The 27,953-nt window shown below is 51.9% G+C and overlaps 1 protein-coding gene across 3 annotated transcripts; it reads right to left on the bottom strand.

Annotated features, from left to right (window-relative positions):
- Positions 1-164: 164 nt before the first annotated feature.
- On the bottom strand, positions 165-27,953 carry USF2 (upstream transcription factor 2, c-fos interacting). Of its 3 annotated transcripts, none has more exons than XM_044418773.1 (10): positions 27,472-27,953; positions 14,725-14,771; positions 12,911-13,026; positions 11,917-12,036; positions 7,761-7,914; positions 7,481-7,568; positions 6,302-6,360; positions 5,358-5,485; positions 3,439-3,567; positions 165-1,863 (listed from the first exon to the last, which is right to left on the bottom strand). In XM_044418773.1, the coding sequence occupies exons 1-10, from the start codon at positions 27,522-27,524 to the stop codon at positions 1,774-1,776; spliced, it is 984 nt and encodes a 327-aa protein (XP_044274708.1). In that variant the 5' UTR covers positions 27,525-27,953; the 3' UTR covers positions 165-1,773. The 3 variants fall into 3 exon arrangements, with proteins under 3 accessions (XP_044274708.1, XP_044274710.1, XP_044274709.1); XM_044418775.1 differs by having other exon boundaries at positions 5,391-5,485; positions 27,472-27,950; XM_044418774.1 differs by lacking the exon at positions 27,472-27,953 and adding an exon at positions 20,874-20,948.

Raw genomic sequence — 27,953 nt, 5'->3', positions numbered from 1 at the left:
CGGAGCTGCAGTCCAAAGCATGGGGAGGGCAGCTGGCTGGGGAACGCTGCCCCGCTGTCAAAATGCTGGGCCTCCCACCCATCCAGGGGAAGGGACAGTGGGCCAAGGCATACTGTCACCCCACGCCCCGCCCTGCCACAAACAAACGCTGTCGAACCACAAAATGATTTGATGCGGTATTATTTCTGTGCAGGGTTTTTTTCTTTTATATATAAACAGAATTAATTCCTACTTTCCAACAATCAAACTCTGCAAGCCAACTCATACTTCTTTGCGATATACCGTTTGCTTTTTCCCTTGATTTCATGTCTCCCCTCCTCCTTACATTCACAGGGACTGGAGCAGGACCGAATGGTACAAATATTACCAGAAATCTAGTTGCAATCCTGGAAACTTTTCCAGGTGGGGCTGGTATATATAGATATTTTTAAAAAATCAAACCTAAGGTACTTGCTATTACAATAATAATATTATTTTACCATTTTAAGGAACCATTTCTTATTTTTCTTTTTAAAAAAAATCTGGAGGATTGGGGGAAACCCAAAATATAGGAGATTACATCTTTTAAAAATTCATCTCCTGATTTTTTTTTAAACCTGAAATCCTAAAACACTGCTGAAGTTTAATTAAAAAATTATATAATATCAAAAACGCACACAAAAAAACAACCCTGTTGTCAATTCATTCCACCACTAAAAACTTTCCTAATGGCCTGGGTTTCAGCTATCATACAAACACCGTACCTCTATACAAACGCGCCTTTAAACTAATAAAATAAAGAATACTTACAGGAAGAAAAGGAAAAAGAAAAAAGGGGAAGGGAGGAGATCAAAGTTGGCTTCAGGATAATATTCCACTGTGTCTTAAAAAAAAATACACATTTTGGTGCAACGACAGAGGGGTTGAGTTAGGGGGTAGATACAGATACGAGGCAAAATTCAGTGGCAACCTCTCCGGTTCACAAAACAAGGCACAATCCAGGAAATGTCCCACTTTGTGACTGCAAGGAGCTCCCCACAAGCTGTTGCTGAAAGTTGCGCACGGTAAAATGAACGAGGCTGCTGCAGGAGCACTCGGGACGCACAAGTGAGCAGGTGTGTACTTGTGCGAAGGGAGCATTCGTTTCAGGGTGCCTTAAATGCAGGGGGACTTAGCCCCGTGGATTGTGTCCAAGCGCTTCCGCAAACTGACTCGGAGAGGCACTGCGCCTCCGCTTTCTCGGTTCACAGTCATACCTGAGGAACCAAGCTCCGCCAGCACCCCGCCTGCCCGCCTCTGATTCAGGGCCGTGATCAAAAGCATCAGTCCATTTACCGCGAGGTATAAATGGACGAGTGTCAGAAGGAAGGTGGAACCCGAGAGCTTTTGAACAGCCAAGCTCAGGAGGGGTGAAGGGGCCCAAGCCCCAGAGATCCAGCAGAGGAGGGAAGGGGGGACATGGCTAACCTGTCTTAAAAATCTACTATTAAAAATGCAGGTTTTGTCTGTTTAATCTTAATATATCCTAAGTAAAGTAAGGAAAATGGGAAGGCATTAGACGGGGGTGAGGGGGGAGGCTGGAGGGTCTTTCAGAACAGTAGCCCGGGCTGGGTGCCTAATCCAGCCACGCCGTCAGATTCTTCCACTCGCAAGCATGTTCCCCTCCCCTCTATCAGCCCCTGCGTGAGGGGAAGTGAGGCAAGGTTCATTCCGAGGAGGGTTTTTCTATACAAAAAAGGACCGGTCGGCTGGAGGTTGAGCTCCCGCGAAGAGGCCGTGGCGAAGGAGCGGGGGCTACTGCCCCGAGGCGTCTCCCACTATCTCAATCCCGTGTTGCTGCAGCTGCGCCCGCAGGAGGGCATTTTCGTTCTTCAGCTCCTCGATCTGGTGGGGGGGCGGGGAAGGGGGAGAAGAGGGGAGACGTTAAACGGAATGGAGTAACAGCAGACGCCCGCTACGTCTGGCTACCCGAGGAAGATGCCGCGCTCTGCATGTGAGAACGAGGCCGCGGGTCTTTACACGGGAAGTCTGAGGTCCAGGCCCCAAAGAAACCCAGTCATTTTGCAGGCATTCTCGTGCTGAATGCAGGAGCAAACGCATGAGGGGAAGGCACACAGCGGCCCTGCCGCTCTCCCACCACCCGTGGCGGGTGACGCTTTGAAAGAGGAAAGTCTCCTGTGTTTGTGAGTACCTTCCTGTCAGCCAGAACACAGAAGAATTGGTGTTCTGACCCAGGCGGGGAGCCTCCACAGAGTTTCCCGTCTTCAGGCGGTCCCCCTCCGCGAGCTGAAGGAGACGGACCTAACCATGGAGGAGGAGCATGAACAGGGCTGAGCTTTCTCCGATGCGTGCCTATGCATTTATTTGTGAAGACGCAAGACCGCCTTCTTCTCCCTTGCTTGCCAGAAGAGGGATTTTGTTGCACCATGTAATAAAAGGGAAAGACGTGTATTGCAGCTAAGCCAGGGCAACTGGCTTCAAGAGCTCTGGAGCCAAGGTTGCTCCTTCAAATGAACATTGGCCACAAGCCTTTTCCTTGCAAAATGCTCTATTGCTTCTGACTTCAAATCTCCCAGAACAGATGTCTGAGCATGCACAGAGCGGTCTGTTGAACCCAACCTAGTGATCACCTCCCAAAACTCTCCTTACGAACACTTTTGTGCCCCAGCCACTCAGGAGGGACTGTGCAGGCAAGGAAACCCCCTCACTGCTTTCTGTTCCTCCAGCTGGGCCTCCCAGCTCGGCTGGCTTCTTGCCATGAGGTCCAGCTCAGAGGGGAGGAGCTGGTCCACGTCTGAGAGAGCCTCCCCCCCAGCCCCCCCCCCCCCATTCCCAGGGACAGTCCAGCACAGCAAAGTGGCTGGCCATGAGACAATCCCCGCCCCTCCCGCCGCATCCCGGAGCTTGAGCTGGCGCGGACTCCCTCTCTTGCCGACACAACCCTCACTGTCCGAATCGGGATCAACGTCTGTGGCATGGCTGGCACCCTGTGGGAGCGCTCGCCGCCGCCCGCCACCCTCCTTGCTCTCCGCACCATCCATCAGTTCATCCCTCCCTCCGTGCAGTCCAAGGTTTAGTTGTCACGAAACTGCTCAGCTGCACTGGGCTGTGCCATTCTGCACTGGATGCCAGGATTCAAATGGCTCATTTCTGAATGGGTGGTTTAGTTCAGTCTGGCTTACATGGATATATGGACTGCCTTTGTTAAGTCTATGCATATTGTATTATCCCTAAGAATAGTGGTCTATGTTGCTATACCTTAAATAAATAGGAGTACACAGTTTAGATGCATTCATTGGAATACATACACTGTATGTCAAATTGCACGTTTCATGGAAGGAAACTGTAATACTTGATTTATTTTCTTTCTGCTGTTTTGCTCTGATTTTTCAACTCAAAAATTAGAAGCATCATTGCTCTCCAGGTTATAAGGACAGGAGACACCAAAAGCCAAGCTACCTGCTGCCGTAACAAGTCATTGTCCATCTGCAGCCTCTCGGCTTCTTTGAAGGTCTCCTGCATGCGCTGGTTCGTTTGGCGCAGCTCACGGATATAATCGCAGGCTTTGGATAGGATGCCTCCTTTGCTCTGTGGGGCACACAAAACCACGGGTCCTTAATTCCATGCTGCCCTGGAGCTGCACAGAAGCCAGAGCCCCGCCTGCTTGCCTCTCTGGCAGGGGAAAAATCAAGCCACGGCAAGCAGACCAGGGCTTCGTATTCCTCCCAGAGGGCTGCATCCTCTTTGCACACCTTAGGAGATTAATTTATCTGCCACATCGCGTTTGCCCCTAGAGGGAAACAGCAGGCATCACGTCCCTCAATCAGCGAGAGCTGCAAGGTCACTGATGGACACGAGGGATGTCCAGTGGGGCCATAAGAGACGAGGAAGGGCAGAGGGAAAATATTTTGGTGCACGAGCGCCTTCCAACCAAGTGGAGTGCGTCTGCGACCCTGGGACACTGCAAAACTAGAAAAGCTGGAACCAAATGATGCAGGCTAACAAGTTTGCCAATACTGGTTATTCACCTGCCTCATTCTGTCTACTGAGATTACAGGTTTTCTTCTCTAATATTTGGCATGTTTCTTTCCCCGTCTCTTCTGCCACTTCCCTCCTCCCAGAATAGTCTGATTAGGGAAGGAAGCATGGTGCCAGCACAGGACGCGCTCAGCAAAAGATGAGGCTCATCGTCCTAAGCTGCAGATCACGCTGAGCTGCCAAATAATGCTAAGCCTTAGCATCCTTCATTACACTGGCAAGAGACAGTGTGACACAATGGTTAGAGTGCTGGACTAGTCCTGGTTCCAGATCTCTCACTGGGTGACTTTGGGCCAGTCACAGACTCTCAGCCTAACCTACCCTGGAAGGCTGAGAATAAAATGGAGAGAAGGATCAGCCAAACTGTTTTGCAGCCCTTGGAGGAAAAAACCAAATGCAACAGATAAATGTGAGTGACCCAACTCAGACCCCATCACACCAACAGTCAGGATCTCGGCTGTACCAGCTGCTCCAAGAGATGTGGATAAGCAGTGGCCCAGGGAAAGCGCCCCGGACTGCGTGAGCTCTGTTGGCGTGTATGTGGTCCAGCCCACAATTTAATTAGCATTTCTCTTTCCAGTGGGGTGAGCAACGCGGGCACTGAAAGGCCAGCGCTGAAGGTCTCTACCTGCTTGTGGCAGCATGGCAAAGCCCTGCAGTTTCTCTTCAAAATAAGGTGGAGGCATGAGAGCCGATGTAGTGGTTAAAATGCTGGGGTGGGGGGGGGGGGGCTGGGAGGTCCGGCTTCTGGCCCCACCTGGCCCTGCAGCTCACAGGGAGACTTCGGGCCAGTCACTCACTCAGCCCAACCCACACCGCAGGGTTGTTGGTGTGAGGATAACATGGAGCTATCTTGGGTTCCTCACCAGAGGACGAAGGGCAGGATATAAATGCAATGCAATAACAGTAATACCAATAGCAGCAGCAGCAGCAGTAATAATAATAATAAAAGTAACGATGATAATGACGCGAGGAAGCAAGCACCCCTTTCTCAAGCAGGATTGTGCTCCTGGAAGCATCCCATGAGAGCAGTTTTGCTCAGCAGTGCCCTCTTTCCCCTCCAGCTCATTTCCACGCAAAGCAGCACACCCCTCTGCCTGAGGGGCCACTTTTCTAGCCATGCCCCCACATTTGGGAGCAGAGAGTTCACAGCGCCTGAAGAAACATGGCGCTGCACGGGGCCCCCCCGTCGCCCGCCCCCCGCCCCGCCGGACTGCAACTGGTCGCATGGCGAGAGCAAGGTTGCACGCAGCTTCCTTGGCCTCCAGGGAGCAGTGCTCTAAGTCTTCTACCCACGATAACAGCCAAACACCTCCACACCCAAACAAAACAACCCTGACCTCGTTTGTCCCCTCCCTGGCATTTGCCCTCACCGCCCCCGTCTTGCTGTTGTCTGTGTTGCAGTCTGGAATGATTTTCGATAGCTGGACAATCCAGTTGTTGATTTTGTCGCGCCGCCTCCGTTCAACTAAAGAAGGAAACAACGAGGCAGTGATCAGAGATGGCTGCTTCTCTGGCCAGCTGCTTCCCACACTTGGGAACCCATGGGCAGGGGAGCGCAGAGGGAGAGGACCGGGCTGCTGAGATCAGCAGTAAGAATCAGTGGGTGTGAATTGCAGCAGCACCTGAAGATCCAGAAGGGCAGCGATGCGCTGCTCTAGTGGAAAGAACAAGCCCGCACGTCATGTGGTCAAATTAGCATGCATGCCAAAAACAAGGGTTTAAACCCGGGGTGTTCAGCCGCTTGCTGCCAAGCGCGCACTTTCCTGGGGACCTCCGGGGGCTGCATGCCAAAGTGGGAGGAGTCAGACATAAAAGGGGCAGGGCCAACGCATCACTGCCAAGGACTGAGCGCTCTGATGTTTTACAGTGGGAGAAAAACTGTGCCAAAGCCGGTGAACCAGGTGGCCAGTGATTGGGGGGAAATGATGGGGCCTGGGGAAGGAAGTGTAGCTCCCTGGGGGCACACCATCAGACCCCTAGGCCTAGGGCTTGGCAGTCGGCTTTTAAAAAGTGGTTTTGGAAGGGAGCTGCTGGCGCAAACATCACTCTCGGCACTCAAAGGCAGGACATCGCAAGGGTGAGTTGTGGCCGGGGCAGCCTCGTTTGGATTGGCCAGGCTCATCTTTCCAGCATGCCTGGTCCCCGGGTGCCAAGCCGGACGGCAGAACCTGGCTCTTCCAGCAGCTGCTGCGGTCTGCCGGGTCCATCAGTCAGCCCTGCTCTAGCTAAAAGGGATGCAGCAGGCACGGGAGGGGGCGAGCTGCTTGGCTCTTCGGCACACCTTCGTTGTGCTGGGCCCTTCGCCTCTCATCCCGCGGTGTCCGTGTCCCGTCCATTTTCCTGCAGTTCAAAGGCACAGGTATGGCAAAAATCAGAAGGGGCCCCAATTCCATTCTCCCGCTCCAAAGACTGGCTGTGGCGAGGCCACGCTTCCCCTATCGCCCACCCGTTCCAGGGACACGGCAGCACTTCTGGAGGGTGCAAAGCTTCGCAGAGGCACCCAGCCTCAGTTCTCAGTCCCACGCAAGGAAGCGCAGTTACAGCAGACCATCCTGGGCCTTCCAGATGCTTTAGATTACAAGATCCATCAGCCCTGTCCACAGTGACCCATGACCAGGAATCCTGTGAGTTGTATTGCTCCCCTTTTCTAGGTTGATTGCTGAGATGCTTTAACCGATCTGTGCCCAATCTGAGATTCCCACAGCACGGGCGGCAAATATGATGCAAGTCTCTACATCGGGTGGGGAGACTGGGGGGCTGATGGGCTAGACTGACTCCAGCCCGAGTCCACTGGGGGCAGAATCCCCCCCTGCCACTGCCACTGCCAGCACTGAAATGCGGCTGCAGTGTGGTGGGAACCACAGAAAGCTTGAAAGGAAGCAAGGCACGCACGGACGACACACCTTCCCTGCAGGCAGAGCTGTGCTCCCAGCGTGGCGCTAAGGCTCCCGTGAGAACGGCTGTGGCGGACTGGATGTGGCCCACCCAGCCAACTCAGACTCGTTGCTTATTCTTCCCGCCCTCTTCCAGCAAGGAATCAATGGCAGCTTCCACCCTTATTTAATTTCCCTATCATCCAATTGCTGAAGTGCCCTCCTCCACCCCACTTTATCCTCACAACAACCTTGTGAGGTAGGAAGGCCAGGCTGGGAGCTGAAAGCCATGCCGCAAGCTTTGTGGCCAATGGGGGTCCGGCTGCCAGACGGACTCTCAGGCCAACATGGAAGCCGCCACCCCACCTTGGCGCCCACTCTGGAAGGGGACCTGCCCCACAAGGACGCGGTTTCCTTCTCTCTGCCCCCATCTCATTGGCCCTACCTGCCTGAGTTCCTGCAGAATGCCTCATGGCCCCCGCCTCCTGCTTGCCCCCGCAGTCGGCGCCCCACAGCTCAGCCCCCCGCCCCCCAGCAATTCCTGCTGCCAGACGCTGCACCTGGCTTGGTCCCGGAGCCATACGTACGGGGAATAGGGGTGCGTGCGAGGGGCAATGGTGCGCTGTGTCCCCGTCTGCAGCACATCTTGCGGGGTCATCATCACGTAGAACTGGCCTACGGGAACAACCCGGAAGAGACATTTGGCTGCCAGTGCCACGACTGTCCTTCCCCCGCCCCACGCGAACACGCACCGACTGCACCCCACGAGGCGGCCCAGGGCAGGGAGGACACCCGGCCCGAGCGGGGAACCACGGACAGACTGGCTCTCGGGGAGGGGGCTGCCCAACGAGCGCCTCGCTCGCCTACCTCCAGCCTGTGACAGCGACGGATCTGTTGTCTGCACGGACACCGCCGTGGCGTCCCCCACTGTGGAGGCAGGGAAGTACGCGAAGCGAGCCTCCCCGCTGACGGCATCCGTGGCTGGGCTCCCGCCATTGCTGAAGGGGTTCTGGATCACAGCCTGGAAAGAGAGCGGTGCAAGACGGCATGGGGACATGCTGTGGCGAGGTCTGGCCTCCGGTGGGGAAACGCAGAGGCGGTCGCCTATGAAGGCAGCGGGGTGAGAGAGAGAACTCCTGGGTGCAGCTGGCGCCAGGGAAGAGGACGACAACACACAGAGAGCACTCGGGGCGTTCCAAAGCACGCGAGGTGGCGTCTGTCTACCCAAATGCACGTCGTGCTTTTAAAAGCCGTATTCACTGTGTGCCACTCTGTGCTGCCTTTCCTTCGTTTCGATCCCCGGCGCAGCCCCTGCCACAATCTGAGTTCAGCACCAGATCAGAGCCCTGGACTAGGTCATGCCAGAAACTCCTGCAGCATGTGCCGAGTCTTTATTTCTGTGCTAAACAAAGGGCTTTGCTTTTAGTGATGGAAACACCACAGTGACAAGCGAAATCATGTGTTCAGGCCTGTCTATGAAGCACCTGAGGGGCTCATGGGAAAAGTTACTGCATCCTGCACGGGAGTGTGTCTGGAACGCTGATCCACCACTGAGCGTTTCCGGGCGCCCTGTGCTAGACCAGAGCTGGATCATGCACCAGAGGCCAGGGACCCAATGTCGGGAGGCACTGTATGAAACTGACGCGTCGTGCGTTGCACTGAACCGGCACATGGTCCTGGGACACAGTCACACTGTTACACAAGCAGGAAGTCAATCCCGCTTGAAACCCAGCAATAATGAGGACTCGCAGGGGTGTTCTGAGTGTGCACTGCCGCCTTGTGGCCAAGAGCAGACAGACTTTTACAGCGCAAAATGCTGACAGGACCAGCTAGAGAGACAATAGCAACCTGGGGGTTTTCTGGTATCGTAGCCAATCATCTGAGAAGATTAAACTCTGACATCTGCCCGCATGTCTGCTTGGAAGTTAATCCTGCCAATTTCAATGGGGCATTTTCCCATGCAAGTGGCTTCCTCCAGATCATGCCGCAGTACAGCTCCCATCATCCCTGGCCTGATGGGAGGGACAGCCCCACAAAGAACAACCCCCCACTCCCAGTTGCAGCCTGAGGGTCTAGCGTACCTTCTTCTTGGATGGAGCCCCCTTAAATTCAATTGGATTGGCTCCTGTGCAGACAAGCCTTGGATCGCCCAGCATATCAGCTGCTTCTGCACAGGTGCTCACTTGCATGACCACCAGTTTGAACAAGCCTCGCAGGCTGTTGGAGCCGCGGTGTGTGCCAGGCACCGATGGCTGAATCCCTCACCTGGGCGTGGCTTGCTGTGTTACCTGGACCAGAGATCCGCGGCTTGCTTGAGGGGAACCAACCTGCAAACCACCCAACAGCAGGCCACGGGCTAGCGGAAGGTTGCTTCCTCCCCCAGCCAGCCACACAGCCCAGGTCTGAATGGCACAACAGCAGGCAGGCAACTAGGCCAGTTGGGCCTTGTTTAAGCCAGGATGATTGTGTGGCACAGGTCAAGCAACAAGCAGGTTGAGGTGCCACCGGCATGCACCTTATCTTGGCATCAGAGGCCTCCTCCGCTCGCAGTATGTCTCTTTCCACACCGACTGCCAGGGATGCGGAGGGCAACCTGACAGCGGGCTGGGACTCTGACAAGCCCCATGGCCATGCAGATGCTGTCTAGGGCTATAGGATGGCACTGCCCATGTCTATAAGCAAAAGCTACATTTGCGCAGTGTTTTCAGTAAAGAACAAAACATGCTGGGAATTTACAGGCAGACATTAAAAAACGGCTTCAGATTTTCTTCTGTCTTGTGTCTTTCTGAACACATCCTTCTTTCACAACTTTCTTTGGATTTTGGGAGCAAGAACGCACAGGTGTGGCTCAGCTCAGAGATGGGTGGAAGATCAATTGGGGTCTACACCTCTAGGTAGATCTGAAAAGCTTTCTGATACCCAAGCAAAAGCCTTAATTTTTCCCTCCATTAGGCTACTGAAATCTAGAAAGCCCGGGGGGAAAGCAAGATTAGGGGCATGCAGATTTGCATGAGGAAGAGAGAGAGAATGTGTGTGCACACTCTAGCTCTGGGAGTGAAAAACAGGTTCTTCGGTGGAGCATGTGCTCAGGGGCTGCTTGTTCTGCACTTCTGTGCCTGCCTTTTGAGAGGCGCTCAGGATGTTCGGGGAGAGAAAAGATTTTCTCACAGGAAGTACGCGCAGGAAGTGAAAGGAAACCAAAGCAATGCAGTCCCCTCACGGGACCGTCCAGCCAGCATCACCTCCTTCCATGCAACTTTTCTAAGGAGGGACGCCACCCATCCAACCTTGACCACTGGAAAGGAGCCACCCTGGGAGCAGCTGGAGAGGTGCCGCACGGCGGTGCTGCTGGGAGAGGGGAAGCTGAAACCGGCTGAAACCACAAGCTCTCGACCTGCCTTGCGAGCTGACTGAGCCCTGTGCCAGGAGGTGCGACAGCCGAATCACAGATCGTCACCCTGCCTTGGAGAGTCTAGCTCCACACAGGATATTCCTGATGCTGCAGCCATGGTTCCTTGGCCTTGCGTTTCTTTAAAAATAGACACATGCCCAGTTCAAGAATTCAGAACTTGGCATGTTCCCAGCATCTCGTGCTTTTGTTTCAACGTTTAGATCTTTTGGTGGGATTTTGTGTTCAACAGCTTTTGGCACAATATATTCCAAGGGTGAAGAACGGCAGCCCACACTCTGGGAAGGGCAGAGAGCAAAGCTCCTTTACCTTCCCTGACTGACTGTTTTAGGGCTTTGCAGCTTTTATGCTGTTTGCCCCCATTCTCAGAGCCTGAAGTGCCCCTCTTCAGGCTATGATGCAGTATGGTCTTGAAGCCACAACACACTGGGATGTCTTACCCTGCCCCTTTCGAATTTGGCCCCCAAGAGACATACTGAAGTTGAGTTTGGCCTTTGGGATGAAAGAGCTTCCCCAACCCAGATATTTTTGGATCTTCTTCCATGTATGGTACATATAGATACATTGCGTGATAAAATAGGTAAGCCCACTGTTGCAGCTGGGTGCTCTTTAGCATTTGCTGGGCTTTTTAATTGGGAAGTCTGTCCTCATTTGAAATCAGGAGAGCAAATCAGGGATATTAGAAACATAGAAACAGAGCGAGTCAGAAGGGGCCTCCCCGGCCATCTAGTCTGACGCCCAGCTCTAGCCGGCTTCAAACATGACATGCCCACCATCTTCCACATCCAGGCTTCTGCAATTTGATGGCCACCTGATATGTTACCCTCCAACCCCTGTAATCCCCAGCCGGCATGGCGTTATAAACAAATGTAACTGCTGATCATGCACAAGTGGACTCTGGCTCTCAAGGCACATGCAGCTGCATGTGTGTCAGTTCTCCCTGTCATATGAACACCGAAACCAAGACCAGCTGAAGATGGCACAGGCTTGGTTTTCCATGGTTCTCGCTGAGTTCCATTTCCTTCAAAAATGTGTACCCCACTCCTATTTCTCCAGAAAAAGGCACTTGAGAGAGATATTCAGACTTAAATACCCACTGTGAAAATCACCTTTTAATAAACCAAAAAGAAAAAGCACAAAGTCGCTAATCTTCTCAAATTATCTCTAGAAAAGATCAGTTTTTGCCTGTTCCTGAAGGCAGAGGTGGAAAAGGAGCCAAGAACAAGATAAAAGATGGTGTCTCTTATTTAGTGCAAAACTTTAGATTCCGCTTTCCAACATGCCACTCAAAAGCTGATATTCCAGAATGCTTTTCATCTGTTCTAGGTTGTTTGCTTTCATCACTTTCAAGTTGAATCACTAAGAGTTTTAAGCATTGAAGCTTGATCTGAAAATACTGCACTGCTTTTTATGGTGTTGCGGCTTTTTAATAATTGCTTTTATTGTTGCCTTTAAGATGTGTTGCCTTGTATTCAATTCGCAAACGTTGTTATCGGAAGCTGCTGTGGGCAGTCACAACTCCTGGAAAGGCAAGGTGTGCATCACTAAAAGCAAAACCTGAAACAAAACAGATCTGTGGCCAGATTTTGGGGTCACAACAAAACCATCCCTCACCTGAGCAACAGCCTGCTGGCTGCTGGTGAAAGCCGCTGTTGAGACCACGCTGACGGCCCCCGTTGCGTCTGTTTGTCCATCCAGCTGACTGTCCGTCACCTGAACTACTCTGTATGTCACCTGAGAGAGAAAGCAAACAACAGTCACCCTTCCGGAAACAGGGGGATCCTCTGTGTGTGAGAATCTGTTTGTGCACACGTGTGAATTTTACGCACATATTCAGAAAACTGCACAAGGATGGGTGGAAAATGCAGCAACTTGGTGCATTTCAGATGTGTTTAAATGAACCGAACAGAACACAGTGGGTCAAGACCACACCTGTTAAAACTGCGAGAGAGAGACCAGAGCTACACGTATGCAGTAATGTGGTAAAACATGGCAGAGACTTCCTGAAGATGCTTTTTAATAGGGGCGGGCTGAGGGGACCACAGAGGAAATTTCTCCCTGTGTATGTAGAAATCTAGCATCTCAGGGGGAAGGGTTTGACCAGGGTCTCTTGCTTACGACAGCCTCCTTTAATTCCCGCTTTCGATTGCAAGGGAAAGACATGATTTTGGGCAGTGGAGAAAGGAGTCTAGTGGTGAAGTTGGTAGATTCCATTAAGAACTTTGATCCCAAATAAGCTCTCTGCCCTCAGGATGTATGTTTCCGACAGATACTCAGTCATGCCCCAACACCCTTGCCAAGGACCCAAAATAGCGCCGCCCTAGAAGTGGTGCTGGGAAGAACTGAGCCCCTTTTACATTTACTCCCCAGCTGGAAGGGTCAGGTTCCAAAATACAAGAATATTTCCCTTTAAAGGTCTTACTGCCAGTAAGCACAAGGAGAAGCATTCAAGTCCTTTAGGATCAAGGGAGAAACCTGTGGAAAAGTCGGGACCCACCCAAGGATCAGTGGCTAAGGGAAAGGTGCATGACCTGACGGACAGACTGGGAATTCTGGGGAAGGAAGCCAACACTCCTGGCCTCCAGTAGGTGTCCAGCCGGCCCCATACCTGTCCTCCATTGTTCTCTGTGCGGAACTGATACTGGATATTGTGGTCTGTAAAGGCGGCTTGCTGGACGCTGGCAATGGCCACTGCAGTTTGCTCGTCTGCATTCGTCCCGTCTCCTGGGAAGGGAAGGGAAGACGGTTACAAATGAGAACAGGAGGCTCCACTGGCTCAGCAGGTCAGCCTCCACCAGGCAGGCTCCGCTGGGTAACAGGATGCCCTGATGACTGGGAAGCCACCAGATTTGGCCAGTGTGTCTATGAGCTCATGAGACAATGAGAGAGATTACAAAGGCATGACTGCACATGTGTGAAAACCGACACAAACAGAAAACAAGGCTACCCAAAAGGTTTTTGACAATAAAATAAGCCATTACAAAACATTAAAAACCAATCAAAGCCTAATCCAAAGAGAAAGAGTTTATCAACTCATGGTGAGTGGATGGAGTTGATTTTCAGAATCTCAGGTCAGATAAAAACAACATTAAAACCAACCTATCCTTCAGAACATCTGTCAATAAAAAGGTTTTTTCACCTGACGCCAGAAAGGGAACAATGAAGGCGCCAGGTGCATCTCCTTGGGAAGCATGTTCCAGCAGCTGGGTGCAAGCACAGAGAAGATCCTCTTCCTTACTGTCACCCCCCTACCTCCTTGGGGGTGTTCTCAGAGAAGGACCTCCGTGGAAGATCTTAACGGCTGGGCAGGAGCATACAGAGAAAGGTGCTCCTTCAAAGAGCCATTTAGGGCTTTAAATGTGAAGGTCAGCATTTTGAATTGGGCCTGGAATTCAGCAGGCAGCCAGTGCCGCTGAAAGAGAACTGGAGTGATGTGACCCCATGGGCCTGGGCAGACACGCTGTCCTGTTCTGAGCCAGCTGGAGTGCTGAACACCTCAGAGAGCTGTCTCAGTGTTGTACGGGCTGGACAGGGAGGAAGAGAAGAAATGAAGCCCGGAAGACAATGACATCTTCACTGTGTGCATAATTTGTGAGCAAGACACAGGTTGGCCTTTCTGTACCTTGCATCACCATCTTGGGTCAGTGAACTCTCACGTGTGCAGGAAGAACCGATATTTAATATACTGTCAGCACATTGCCTTAAACCAAGTTTAGATGCTAATCTTTGGTAGTGACAAGCAGAGACTTTGCATTGTAGAAGTTATGGTGTCTGATTTGGACTAACTCCTTGTGTAAGCTTGAGCTAGTTCCCATCTTTCCAGCCAGCCTACTTCACAGAGTTGTTGCGATGATAAATAAATGTTTCAAAGGAGAAAAGGTACGTAAACATTGTTAATAAACAGAACGTGCAGTAGTGGGGGACCAGTGGTCCCCCACACGTGGGTGGATTACAACTCCCAACATCCCTGCACATTGGCCATGATGGCTGGAGCTGATGGGTGTTGCAATCCAGTCATAACTTCCCATACTTGACACAGATAACAAAACAAAACACAAACAAAAGTGGTGAAGTGTAAACCTCCTTAGGACAGGGAAGTGTTTTTTCTAGCTACAGAGAAAATAAAGGTTTCTTCCCCCCTTTCTTCTCCATCAAATTAATATTCAGTGATTAATGCCATCACTTGTACACAGGATGCCTCTCTGTGGACAGAACAGTAAACGAAAATACGAGGGCAGGAGGGAGGGATTATTTGGAATTCTGGCTGCACAAATCTGCCTGGCTTGTTCAGAGACATTTGGTGTGCCTTACATATCCAGGAGTGCCTGGCTGCTGAACATCCCCCCCCCTTGTGGGGGCGATGGCTTGCCTACGGGGGGTGGGTGAGTGGGTGTTTCTGGGCCAGCCCAGGCCCCTTCTCACCTTCCTGTAGCTCGACTCCCTCTTCACCTTCTTGACTTTTCTCGTGGCTGTAACACAGATGGAAAAGAAAGAATTGTCATCAGCAAAGGCTGGGAGGCGACTGGAGAGCGGCGCGAAGGCGAACCCTGGCCCATGCCCCAACCACTAGGCCAGGGCTGTGGAACGCAGCCCTGTGGGTTAAATCCAGCCCTCCATCTGGACGGGAGCCAAATATGGGCCTCTGGTATGCACAAGGAGGGCCACCCTCCCGGCCTGGCCCCAGTCCTTCTCCCGACAGTTTGGTGGCTTCCTTGGCGTCGCTCTCTCCCCCACTCAAAAGGCTGAAATCCTTCTTCGAAGGATGAGTCCCTGGCACCAAGAGCTTTAAGCGAGAGCTTTTCCCTTTGGCCTCGGTGAACCACCAGCACCCGGTAGCCCAGCGCTTCTCCGGAACACAATTTCCCCCTTGGGCTGAATCAGGTTTGACGTGCCTGCACAGCACCCTACTCCCTTCCAAAAGCCGGCAGGCAGATCCCACAGCAACAGCGGCCGCCCTGGAGTTTGTGACAGTAATTTGTGTGACGGACCACTAATCCGTGTGACAGACGGATTAGAATTACGTCCCGTGGTTGTCTCCGGGCTCAGGAAAAGACCCCTCCTTGCATTCATGAAGTGACCGCATGGGGCTGAAGCAGCAAGGAGACTGCATTGCCTGCCCCATGCCTAGGGGTGTGGGCCTTCCCAGCTCCCAGTGGGCACACACTGGGTCCCCCATCTGTGCAGGGTAGGCCGGGGGGAGTGGGTGTCTCCAGGAACTGCAATACTGGTCACTTAGGGCTCCGTTATAAGGAGGACTGCAGTGAAGTGTGGGCAGCAGACTGGGGTCCGAGGAGTCGGAGACCACCAAGGTGGCCTGCCGCCCCTTCGCACAGCTGAAGCTTGCTGGAGTCACATTTGTTTTCAGTTAGCACAGATGGGCACTGAGAGAATCACTTTGCAAAGCGGGAAACGCCATTTGTGAAACGGAGTCTTCCAGGCCTTGGGGTTTCCAAAAATGGCCACACCCCACCCATCTCCCCGCAAGCAACAATTGCTGGGCGATTTTCTGGGTTTCAGAAAGATTTACTGCCACATTTTATACGGCCAAAACACTTAGCAGCAGCAGCAGCCTTTTGCTAAAGCAAGGCTGCAGGACATTGCTGAGCCCAAGGCCTGAATTCCATTCCACGGAAGCCCTTGCGGGCCAGTAGCAGGTAAAGCTGTAAGGAAATAGGGTGCCCCCCCCGCCAAACCATGTACCCCCCCTAATGTTGTTGCCTTAACGTCCTTCCTGCAGGCAGCCAATCTTTAGGAGAGCCTTCTCAAGATTTGCAAATGAGGTGGGGGAGAGCGCTTTTAGTCCGAGGGCCTGAAGTCCGCACTCCTTATTTATCATATTCACATTCCACCCTTTTTCCTTCCAAGGAAATGCAGAATTCTCTGCCTCCTCCTATCAATCTTATCCTCACAACAACAACCCTGTGAGGTAGGGGTCCTTGATATCTTGCCACAGTGCCTTTTCCCCATGGCCCCCTCTGCCACCGGAATGCGGTTCCAGAAAGTTTCTCTGGTATTAATTCCAGTGCTTGGGCCAACAGAGGTGCCGGGTGCCTGGGCAGGGCAACCCCCCGCTGTGCTGGCCATGGCCGTGGCCCCCGGCCTGCCCAACCAGCGGGTGCCCCGCGGGCTCTGGCTGGGAAGAGCAAGAGTCCAACACACCGGGATGACTCGGCCGTGGAAGGCAGCCTTGGGGGCCACACACTGTTCACCTGTCCAGGTGAAGGCAGTGCTTGCCCCCTTGCCCTCAGCTCAAGGTGATGTACCCCCTGCCAGGGAAACGTACAGGTGGCCAGGACCAAAATGATGTCCTGAGAGTTGAAGGCACTCAGAGTGACTGTGGGGCACAGTGCAAGTATTGCAACCAGAACCCCGCTTCCCCCCACCAAAATGGAGCGTGCATGTTTCTGTATCAACCCCCCTTGACTTCAGAGGTCCCAAAAGCAGCATTACCCATTGCTGCCTTCCAAAGTGTGAACAATTGGTCCAGGAGAGAGGCTGCACCTCTGGAACAGAGGGAAACAGCAAAGACCGGGGGGGGGGGGGAGCAAAAATTTGGAGGGACAAGCCCAAATGGGGAAAAGGTGACCACCAGTGGCAGGCAGGTGAGCTCATTCGTAGATCCCTCCTACAGTTTGAAGCAGGGGTCCCCAACCTCGTTGGCCCCATGAGTACATTCAGGAATTTGAGACCTGAGTGCCTCTAGACAAAGCATAGGGGATTTCAGCTGAATCTGAGTTCAGAGAAATGTTCAGGGCGACATTCAAGTGGTGGGTGAGGTGGGGCTGAAAGCAAAGGGGTAAGAGCGAAAGTCCAAAAGGGGCAATACCGTTTAGCTCGAGGCGGTTACTGTGAGCGGTGGGAGAGGCGTTTCAGTCTTCGAGATGGAGGAAAAGCTGCACCAAAGCAGGGAAACCACTGGATGGTCTGTGGGTGGGGAAAAGGGACGTGGCATCCAGGGAACCCTACAGAGCTAAATGGGGGCCCCGGACAGTCCAGAGCCACCCCTGGGGCCGAGGTTCTGCACCCCTGAAGCAGAGCACGCCTTCAAATCTAGAACTGCAGCCATGGAAAGGCCTCTGTAAGTAGGACAAATGGTTAGATGGGAAGGGTTTTCTTTATTTATCTAGAGATTTCTATCCCAGCCCATGGGAAATCTCTCGCAAGTCGAGGGCCACATTCCAGTGGTCACAGGCAAAGGCCAGCTCTGCAAACAGAGGTGGGGGGGGGGCGCACAAAATATTAAGCGTATTGCACTTTGCAGTTCTTACTGTCAGTAACTGCACCTTCGGAGAAGCATTTCAGCCTTTTTAAACGGGCTGAAAACTTCACCAAAGCTTGCAGGTCACCCAAAGACCAATGGTTGGGGGAAAGCAGGTGCAGCCAGCAAAACAGAGCACAGCCAACGAGAGAACCCCAGTAGGCCTGGCTGGAGCCCCAGGAGGGCTTGATTTGGCTGCACTTTGTAGCGGTTTCCCACCCTGACTCTACATATTTTGGGCCAACCCCCACTGTCCCCAACCATGCCGGGCGAGGCTGATGGGGGGGGAGTCCAAAACACCACCAGGGCCGACAATTCAGTGATGCTGAGTCAGCCCCACGTAATCTGTTCTGATGGGCAGCAGCGCCTCTGACAGAGAAGGGCCTTTTCCACTGCTGCCATTTTTAACACGTGACTGAAGGGACTGAAGTATCACGGAAGGGCTGTGAGTCTCTCTTAACAGATGCTGCAGCCCATGGGGAAATCTTTCCACATTAACCGTCCTGACGCACCAGCTGAGAGTGCAGCTCGTAGTTTGCCCAGTAGTTTGTCCTCTTGGGCTGCACATGGCAGGGGAAGATTGAGAGCAGCTGCCAAAAATGCAGGGCGGTTTACGTGCTGCTGGCAGTCTTCTCCTGAACTGCCTCCTGATAAACTTCTGAGAAAAGCCCCGGTTTCTGTAGAACACTATTTTGAAAAAAAGCCACTTGGGTCCTGCTGAGCCCGAATCAGCCCTGATTCGTTTGTGCCAAGCAGATATACGGAAATAATGTTTAACGGGCAAATATTATTTGCTTCTTCCTAGCTAGGCACGGCGATGGTGGGGGAAACTCCAGCATTTTTGGAGAAGGAATCCCAAATCGTTGGCATACTGAACCGAAAACACCCAGGACTAAACTTGAATCTGCAGAATGATGACGGGAGAATTCACTGTTAAAGACAAGACAGCTTGGGGCAGTATGAAGACTAGGCCAGGAAGAACCAAGCTTAAATGCCTGGCATGTGGCTACCAAGTTCACTAAGTGGCCCTGAAAGGTTGCACTCATAACCTGTCCTACCTTACCGGGTCGTGATCATAAAACAGAGGTAGAGAGACTGCAGAGGTCACCTTCAGTTCTTTGAAGGAACAGCAAGATGAGAAACCAGTGATATGACAGATGCACAATGATTAGCAAATGGACAGGCTAGAATTTCCCCATGGCGAGGTAAAATCAGGGCGAAATCCCCATCACGTCTCTAAGAGCACAGTACGCAGGTGCTTGCTCCCACCTCCCAGCATTCCCTAGCCGGTGCCCTTCCCCTGTGTTGGACTACTGCTCCCATTATCCCTAGCCAGCATGGCCATGGTGGAAGGAGAATAAGGGATGCAAGTTCAGCAGAACCTCTAGGCCCAGAAGCAGGGTAGCTCTGAATCCCAAGTCTCGAGGCTAGAGCAAAGTGGAGGGGGGGTGGCTTTCTGCCCATCTGCCATGCTGGCTGGGGATGACATGTGTTGTAGTCCAAGGCATCGAGAGGGCCGCTGGTGGATGCACATGCACTGTCACACCGCCTGCACTGCCTGACGCAACTGGCCCGACCTGACACGACTGCGTGCATGCCGCAGCATGTCCGTGCCGTTTTGCCACACAAGGTCTACGCAGACTCCACAGCCTCCACGGCCGGTTGAAGACGTGTTGAAAATGCTGACAAATGCTCTCTTTCGTGCCTTCAGGGACAAAGCGGAAGCAACAAATGCCTCCTTCTCCCACACAAAACTATCCAGGATTCCTTAGGAAGATTCTTTTTTTCATGGTAAGTAAGTAATGTTCTAGTCCTCAGGATCAAGAGCATACGCTTGATTGTTCAAAAGCTGAAGAGGTTGAAAAGGTTGCTCAGTAGTCGAGGGATAGAAGGTTGTGGAGTCCATGCAAAGCAAAACCAAGAAAGCTTGGGGAGGATTTCTTTCTGTCTGTCTGTCCGTCTGTCTTTCTTAGCAAACATGGCTGTACAAATTTATGCAAAATAACAAACATGACAGAAATGGAGACTATCTTGTTTACAGTGTCTGTGGGTTAGAGAACTCCATTCTCCACAGTGGAGAATGGACTTTGCCTGGGCATCAAACATCTGCGGGACATCGCCCACAAACTGAACAGGTCGCGCTTTCCCGGATACCATCTCTCTCAGCACCCAGAGACAAGAGTCCCACCTCTGTGGTGGGCAGCCACAAAGCTTCATCTCCTACTTATTCCCAGTGACCGGGGACCTTGATATTCAGACCCAGACACTCCCGAAAGCAGGAGATGCCTTCACTGATGTCTGATGTGAGAGTTCAACATTAATATCCTCTTGCTTTCACGGAGACGGGCCGAAAGGAAGGCAGCTGCTTGCACAGAGAGAGCTGGAAGGCATTCAGTTATCTTAATCCGCTGGCAGGAGGAGATAAGGCCCTGTATCTGGACAGGATGTTGGTACAGAGCAGAGCAGAGCAGCTCAGAGAGGCTTGCTTCTGCAGTGCAGAAGGGGTTCGATGCACAAAAAGGGGGCTGAGCAGGGGTTGTGCAATGGCGGTGGGGGGGCTTTGTGGGAGGGGATGCTGAGGAGGGCTACATGTGAGGGTCATCCTGGAGGGGGGAGCCTGGAAGGGGCAGGTTCAGGGCCAAGGGTGTCGGACCACTCCCTTTCTTGCTCTACGTTGTGCCTTCCCCCTTTCTTTCCCCCTGCAACCCATGTGAAATTAAGCCACGGGCTGCAGACTCCCCAGCTCTGCTCCACGGGGCCAGTTGCCTGGGCAAGTCAGCTGGACTCTTCTCTTGCCTTCCTTAGGCAGGGCTGTACATCCAGCACAGAGGAAGTCCAAAGCGGTGCTTCAGGGCCAGCTGCACCTTAACTCCCAGAGACTTGCTTCCGAGATTTGTCTTGGAGGCACACTCCACCGTCCCCCCAAACATACACAGCAATTGTCTCGCTGATGGGTCAGAACATCCCAAGGAGGACCACCATCCTCCTCGTGTTGCCAAAATAGCCCTGAACATTTATTTTAGGCATGACACTGTTATCCCGCCCTTCCTCCAAGGAGCCCAGCGCTGTGTGATATAATTACAGAAATAAAATACGAAAGCAGCTTGGCTTCCTGGTAGAAAAACAGTGGCATACAAGTTTAATAAATAAAATACAGAATTCAAGCCTAAAACTGAGCAGGTTGGCAGGTCTTTGCTCCTCCATCATTTGCTGCCCCAAATGACTCAGCCCCTTCTTGTTTCCTGCCTTGTATTTCCCAGAACTGCCTCCTAGAATGTACAGCACCACCTCTTTTAATTTCTTTGAATCCTACCTCCTCCATGAATCCTTTGTCCCCATACAGCTGTTCCCTCCGGGAGCCATATTTCAGGGTAACATGATAAGATGTAGCAGCCAACACCCACAACATTCATGAACTTCGTCAAATAGACCATTTTCTTTCTGAATGGTCACTAAGAAAAGCAGAGAGTCTATTACAAATTTGGCAGGGGTAGGACTTAGGTAGAGGAGATTCACCCATCACTAGTCCATTTCCAACACCTCTATTTCCCTGGACCACAACTATACAGTCTTCAAAACATTCCACTGCCTGTCTGCATCCTTCCTAAACCCACCTCTTAGCCCCACAGCCTTACGCAACCCTTCCGGCTTCTGTCACCTTAGCCACTAGGTAGCACATCCAGCCCACTGCCCACATTTAATCAGGTCAGAGGTTTTTATGCAACCACAAAAAAGTGAAATGCAAATTCAGGCAGCATTCGTAGAAAAACAATTTCCAAGTTACAGAGAATAAGGGCCCATTTTGTGCTGCATTTGCAGGCCTTATTTATTTACTTATTTATTTATAAAATTTGTATGCCATCCATTACTTGTGTCTCTGGACAGCTTACAACATAGGCCTTCTCCAAAAGATTGCACTGAGTGCACCATCAGGGCTTAGACAAATTGGAATGGGTTCCAAGGAGAGCAAAGAAGGCCTCTAGCAGCATTTTCATGCCTCGAAGGAACCAAGTTAAGCATGTTGAACTAGAGATGAGAAGACTGCCGATGGGAGGGAAGCACGAGGTCTGAGAGATTACCTGGCACACTTCAAACACCTGATGGGCAGCCATATATAAAAAGCGGACAGTGACAAGTTCTCTGCTGTCCCAGATTTAAGGGCACAATTCTATCATGATGGCTATAAGCCCCCAAACATGGTGCCTTATGGTCATCCAACGCATACTGGGAAAAGCAGAGACAATCTTCACCGCTTCCTATCTTCCCCGCTGCATTTTTCACCAGATGGGCTTTTTCACCTGTCTAAATGGAACACCTTGGAAGCGGAGGAAATGTTGCTGTAGTGGCTTCAAAATGTCTTGTATCCTAATCTTTGGCATGCCTCCTTTCCCCTCTGTCCAATCTTGGAGAGAAACCATTGTAGTCCCTTCTGCACTGGGGCAGAGATCCCATTCCAAGCTATAAGGTCAACGAGATGATGCAGAACTATCTTGGAATCTGAACTGTCTTACAGCCCCTCAGATGCTGCCTTGGGGGCTCTGGATTGCTCCAGAAGTTGCAAAAGGGTAGGGTCAAAGAGCAGCAGGAACTTCCGATTGGTAGCAGTGGTTTGACAATGGTACCTACTACCTGGGAGGGAACATACATTCTTTCTTGCTGGAGGTCTTCAGTGGGCTGGATTGGCAGCCCCATATTTATGATGCTAAACTCCAGCTCTCCTGCATCAAGCAAGGGCTGGACAGGATGGCCAGCAAGAGGCCTCCCAAGTCTGTGATTCCACTTACTCGCATTTCCTTCATCAGCCTGGCATTGGGAATTCTACTTAATCACCTTCCTTGTCCTAGAGCTTTGGATTTATGAGAAAGCCAAGAAATATGCACACATGGACTCTTGGAAGCTCTGACACCGGCCAACTTTCGTCTTGTTTCAGATTCACAGTTCAATTTGCACAAATTTCCTAATTGGCAGGAATTTCTTCCATAGCCTGAACCAGTCCCACTTTTACCCATGAGGGAAATTTGCCCAGATATGTGCAAATCAATCCCATAGCTGCTTGCTCTGTGAAGCTGTTTGGGTTTGCCAGGACTCCCATGACCCAGAATTAGGCATGTTTGCGATCACTGATCGCTTTGCGTGAAGGCAAATTGGGCTTGGGACAAGCAGTGAGATGGTTGTCCTGTGGATCCTGGCAAACTCGAATACTGCTTCTCTGCCCATCCCTTACAGAGCCCCTGCCCGACCAATATAATGCTCGCTTTTTTCTCCTCCTCTCTCGCAACCTCATGCCTACCAGGCTAGAAGTACCTTCAATGTAGGGCACACTATATGCATAGACCTTCAAGAAGGACAGACACCAACCTGATGCAACCAAAATTAGCACAGAGACCTTTCTTTTCTTAGCAGTGGGCACACAGAAAGGAATTAATTCTTCCTATACCCTGGGGAGCAGAGGAAGAGCACTCTCTAGCTGAGAATGTGAACCTCATGGATGTCACGGGGGCAGGGACTCCCAGTCCACAAGAGGCTTTCCGAAATTAGGTTCAGGTAATTGGGGGCATATCTCTGGGAAGTCACCACTGCAAGGCTGAGGATGAGACAAAGATTCTTGAGGCTGAGGTGATCCGGATCAGGTAAGTCTTTACTGCTTGGTTCCACTACGTGTATGGAATGTGCCCATCATGAAGGCAGCTGCACACAGGAGTGCCCCTATACACAGTATCCCCAAATATGCCCTCGGTGTACAGCAGAAAGCTTGAATTTAAGCCATCAGTTGTGCACATGCTTCAAGTTCCTATAGCCTAGTGGAGGGGTGGGTCCCTTGTGGCCTCCCAATGTTTGGTCTACAACTCCCAAACAGCCCTAGCCAACATAGCCAAGGGTGAAGGATGCTGGGCATTGGAGGCCAAAGTCTTTCTAGGCTTTATGGGGACTTCTGGCTACCAGCCTATACATCCTTTTGGCTCCAGCCACCACAGCCATATGCTGGCTGGGGCTGCCGGGAGTTGTAGGCCAATACATCTGAAGCTGCCCATCCCTTCTGTGAGCATTTGTGATTCTATCTCAGGCCCCCTGACCACGAGGCATTCACACCCCACCCAAAAAGAGCTGTCACTCAGCGGCAGAGTGCATGGTCCCAGGAAAGGTTCCAATACTCAGGACCACCAGAGGAAAAACCCATCTGAAATGAGGGGCAGGCTGGCAGAAGATAGATCAGGATCTTACCAGTAAATTTGCAGTAAATCCGCAAGGTTACTCTTGTTTGACAGTAAATGACATTTGCTAAGGAGAGAGCAAGGTAAAGAGGAGGGTCTGAGAGCTGAGTTCTGGTAATGAAAAGAGGTGGCGGGCCTTGGATGGCTGGCCAGGGGCTCAAAGACACCCTTGTCCCTTCATCTCAAGACCCTTTCGCACATGACAGCAGCAGTCCCCTGGCTTGCTTAACCCAGGCATGGCTGCCACTGCATGAAGTGACAAACTATGCACTCAAAGTTTTCCCTTTCACTTATCAGCCCAGGAATGCCCTCAATGCTTGGTTCTCCTATGACGTACAAACCCAGGAAATGCTGCTAGCCTTCCTAGGTTGTTAATAAAAATGGAAGCACAGTTCCTCACATAACCAATGCAGGCACCGCCACCGTTAAAGGAAAGCAAAGTCTAAATGTGCATTCCTTGCTTCTGGCTCTAAGTGGTTAAATTTGCATTTTTTGCTGCTGGCTCCAACTGGTGCATGTCCAGGGTTGTAGCAAAACAGAAAGAAGCTCTAAGAAGCCTGAAATATGTTCCTCTCTGGCAGAGAACTAGATGGATCAGCAGGCTATTGGCACTCTCCTCCTGGATCTCACAGTGATCTCTGGCCCATTTCATTCTTGTCAAGTCATACGCCTCTTACCTCAACCTACATCCAGAAGCATCGAGGGCATGACATGCGCATGGCCCCGCTCAGCAGGCGTCTCTTTTTTAATTTAGCCCCCACCCAAAATGCTGCAAGTGTCTTAATATGACCGACCTGTTAAGTTCCTCTTACATGCCATCAAGCTATCCTGAGATATTTATATAAAGGATGGCATTTAAAAGCTTTTAATAAATAAATAAAATAATCAATCAACCAACCAACTAACCAACAAAGGTAAGGTAAAACAGAATGTTTGGCCACTCTGCCCTACAGCATAGGAAGTTTTTTTTTTAAATTAGTTTTTATTTTAATGCTTAGCCATGAAAATAAGCTCACCTCAAAGTTATCAGGCAGCACAATTATTTGCTAGCCTGCTGGGAATCGGTAGAGGAGGAGAAAAGTTATTTTCATTCTAGACAACAGGGAGGAGGTATCCCTCCTCTAGCAGCCCGCTTAATTTCTATTTTGGGTAGAGTAGTTCACCCCAGTGCCTCCCGTCAGCTCACTCGCTTACATGCACCTTCTAGTCACCTATGGCGATCATGAAAGTACTTTCAGACGAAGCTTATTTTTTAAATGGCACTGCATGTCTACCCGTGTTATTTTAGAGAGCTTAGGGGCACTGTTCTCCCTATTCTCATGCTATCTCCCAATAACCCTGCAAAGTAGGGCAGACTGAGACAGACAATGACTGAGCCAAGGTCACTCTGTGAGTTTTGTAACTGAGCGAGGATTTGAATACAGGCCTTCCCTCCTCTCCCAGTCCAACTCTCTTAACCCCAAAGCAGAAGGAACACTTGGCCTTAGAGAAACTGTTCATCTCCCCGCTTCTGCCCATGTCCCATGCAATATGATCCGAAGAACAAGGCAGGAAGTCTTCCTGAAGTGAAACCTGTCCTTGGATGGAAGGCTTCCCAGACAGCCGTTGTGCACGTCACCTAGATTCTCTGGCAGAACACAAAATAAATTCCTAAAGCAAGGCGGGCAACAGAGTGCCCTACCCTCCCATTTTTTATATGTTAACAGCAAGGTTATGTGAGGGCAGCAGCTGGAATTGAGTCATAGTAAAGAGAGGGTCTCCTGCCGCTTCTACCTTCCTTTCCCCCAAATCCTTCTGAGTCACACTTGGGGCTGAAATACATCCTTCATAATTGAAGAGGGCGGGCGGCTGCCGGCTGATGCAACATGTCCATTCTGCAGAGGCATCCAGGAGAGCTTCTCAAACAGCCCACAGACCCAAATGGATGTCTCACCCATCTCCCAAAAGCAGCTAATATATGCATATTTGGAAAAAGCAGCTTTGCACATTTCCATGGTCCAATGGAAATGGGAAAAATTATTTGCCCCCCTCTGCTGACCACCTACCACCATTCAGTACTGCATCCAGGGTATTCCAAGCACAAATCCTGGGTCATCTGCTTGTCAGATATTGCTGATGAGGAGTTGCCTCCACAAGTTGTGGACTACAACTCCCATCTGCCCCAGTCAGCATGCTGGAGAGGATGGGAGCTGCAGTACAAGCATCTGATGCAGCAATGCCAAAAACAGAACCTGTAGCCTTTGGCATGCAGCCAATATTAAAAGATTCTGATCCCATCACTCCGTTGTATAGGAATTTGTCTTAACTCTCAGCGTTTCTAATCACAAACTGCCTGGGAAGCCTCACCATTTCCTCTCTTATATGCGCATACTCAGCTGACAGCTCCCAGGATGCTAACAGGATACCCACTGTCCTTTCCTAGAAGCAATTCAGCTTAGCTAAAGTTATGAGCCCACACAGTAGCTTTTACTACTTACAGATGGCATATTCATGGCATGAAAGAAAACAACAACAACACGCCCTCTTTTCCAGATTGCTAAAACTTCCTAGACAGGTCACCCAAAGACCAGTTGTTCTCGCCATCTGGACCATTTCTCTGCAAGCCTGCGGAAGTGCCAGCACCTCTCTCTGGCAGAGACACCAAACTGCCACAGGGCACGCTGCTCGGCTTGGCTCGAGGCAGACGTGTGGCCTGGGGGTGCAAAGAGCCCCCCAGACTCCCTGAAGTCACTCATTACTGCCCTGGGGGGCTTTCCTACCTCCCCAGGCCTGTTTCACACATAACACGACAGCAAACCTGGGTTTACTCCCCACAACCACTCTGCCAGGTCAGCTGGGCAGGGGAATCCTAAGCAGCCCGTGCTCACCCAGTACATTTCTTGGCCAGAGGACTTAGCCTCTCCAACCCACCCCTCCACATCTTGGCAGCCTGCAGATGTTTCAAGCAACAGCTCTCAGCATTCCTGACCACTGGCCATTCCAGCTGGGACTGGTGAGAGATGCAGTCCCAAACATCTGGAGGGTGGCACTGACGAGAAAGCAGCTGCAAGCGCTGACCCATTCGAGGATCTTTTGTCTTCTGGCTGTTCTGTGGCTACACGTGTCTGGCTACCTCTCATGACCCTCTGGGCAGCTCCTTGCTCGCTGGTCACGCAGGCTGGTGAGTCCTGCCCTGTCACTTTTCCCCGCACCTCCTGCTCCCCCACAATCAACCCCCGTTTTGTCCTCCCAACACCCGGAGCTCATCTCACTTCTGCTCCCCCACCAACACACACACACCGACGCCTCTCCGTTTCTTCTGACATTTATGATCTGGGAGGGAAGGAAGGAGCAAGGAAGGAGCCCGTCCCTATAATGGCAGAGAAACCTCCTCATGCCAGCTTCCCTCCTTCTCTGTCCTCAGCTCCAGCTCTCCGACCGACCCTCTGGATCGGTGCCCTGGAAGGGGATCCCCCTCCCGCATGCCGCCCCCCACCACCCCAGATCCCCCAAGAGCTGGTCTCCCAAGCTCTCTGCCTTGTCCTCCATTTTGTTCTCCCCCTCTCTGTGCTGCCGCCGCTGCAGGACGGCGGATCATGGCTGGTTCCCTCTCCCCTCCCCCACCCTTCGTAGGCCCGAGCCGAACGAGAGCGATCCATCCTCGAAAAAACAGGCGAGAAGGAGCGGGCGTGGGGGGCAGGCTGGGTCCTCTCCTCTTACCTGGAAGCAGCGGAGGCGGTGGCTGTGTCCAGGCCGGGATCCAGCATGTCCATGGGGGGAGAGGGAAGGGGGGAAAGGGGGGGAGGGAGGGAGAGGGAAGGGGGGAAAGACCCCGCAGCACCAGGGGGAAAGGGGTGGGGAGGCAGGAGAAGGAGGGGGTGAGTTTTTAAATCTCACGCCGGATGGAGGTAGAGGGGACGCGGAGGAGACACGGGAGCCGAGGCGCTGATCACGGGGACAAACACTCGGGTCATGTGAGGAGGAAAGAGCGAGCGAGCAAGCGAGCGAGCGATTCTCTCCCTCCCCTCCTTCCCCAGCTGGGAGCCCGGGACACGTGAGGGGGAAGAGACGGGAGAGCGTAGGAGCCGGAGGAGGAGGATGCGGATGCGAGGGAGAGAACGCGAGGAGGAAGGGGGCACACAAAACGGGGGCCCTGCTCCGGCGGCTGCGGATGGAACGTTGCGAGCTTCGATCGAACGTCG

Source organism: Varanus komodoensis, unplaced genomic scaffold, assembly GCF_004798865.1.
Source record: "Varanus komodoensis strain SLA01 unplaced genomic scaffold, ASM479886v1 scaffold93, whole genome shotgun sequence".
Lineage (NCBI taxonomy): Eukaryota > Metazoa > Chordata > Lepidosauria > Squamata > Varanidae > Varanus > Varanus komodoensis.
Note: the sequence above shows the minus strand (reverse complement) of the source record. Positions and strands in the feature narration are given on the sequence as shown.

Excerpts from the sequence above, each read along its gene's own strand:
- USF2 (XM_044418773.1), bottom strand. The coding sequence starts at position 27,524 with ATGGACATGCTGGATCCCGGCCTGGACACAGCCACCGCCTCCGCTGCT. Across the intron at positions 5,486-6,301 it reads AAGGGCCCAGCACAACGAAG|TTGAACGGAGGCGGCGCGAC; the intron begins GTGTGCCGAAGA and ends TTCCTTCTTTAG. Across the intron at positions 1,864-3,438 it reads ATGACTTGTTACGGCAGCAG|ATCGAGGAGCTGAAGAACGA; the intron begins GTAGCTTGGCTT and ends CCCCCCCACCAG.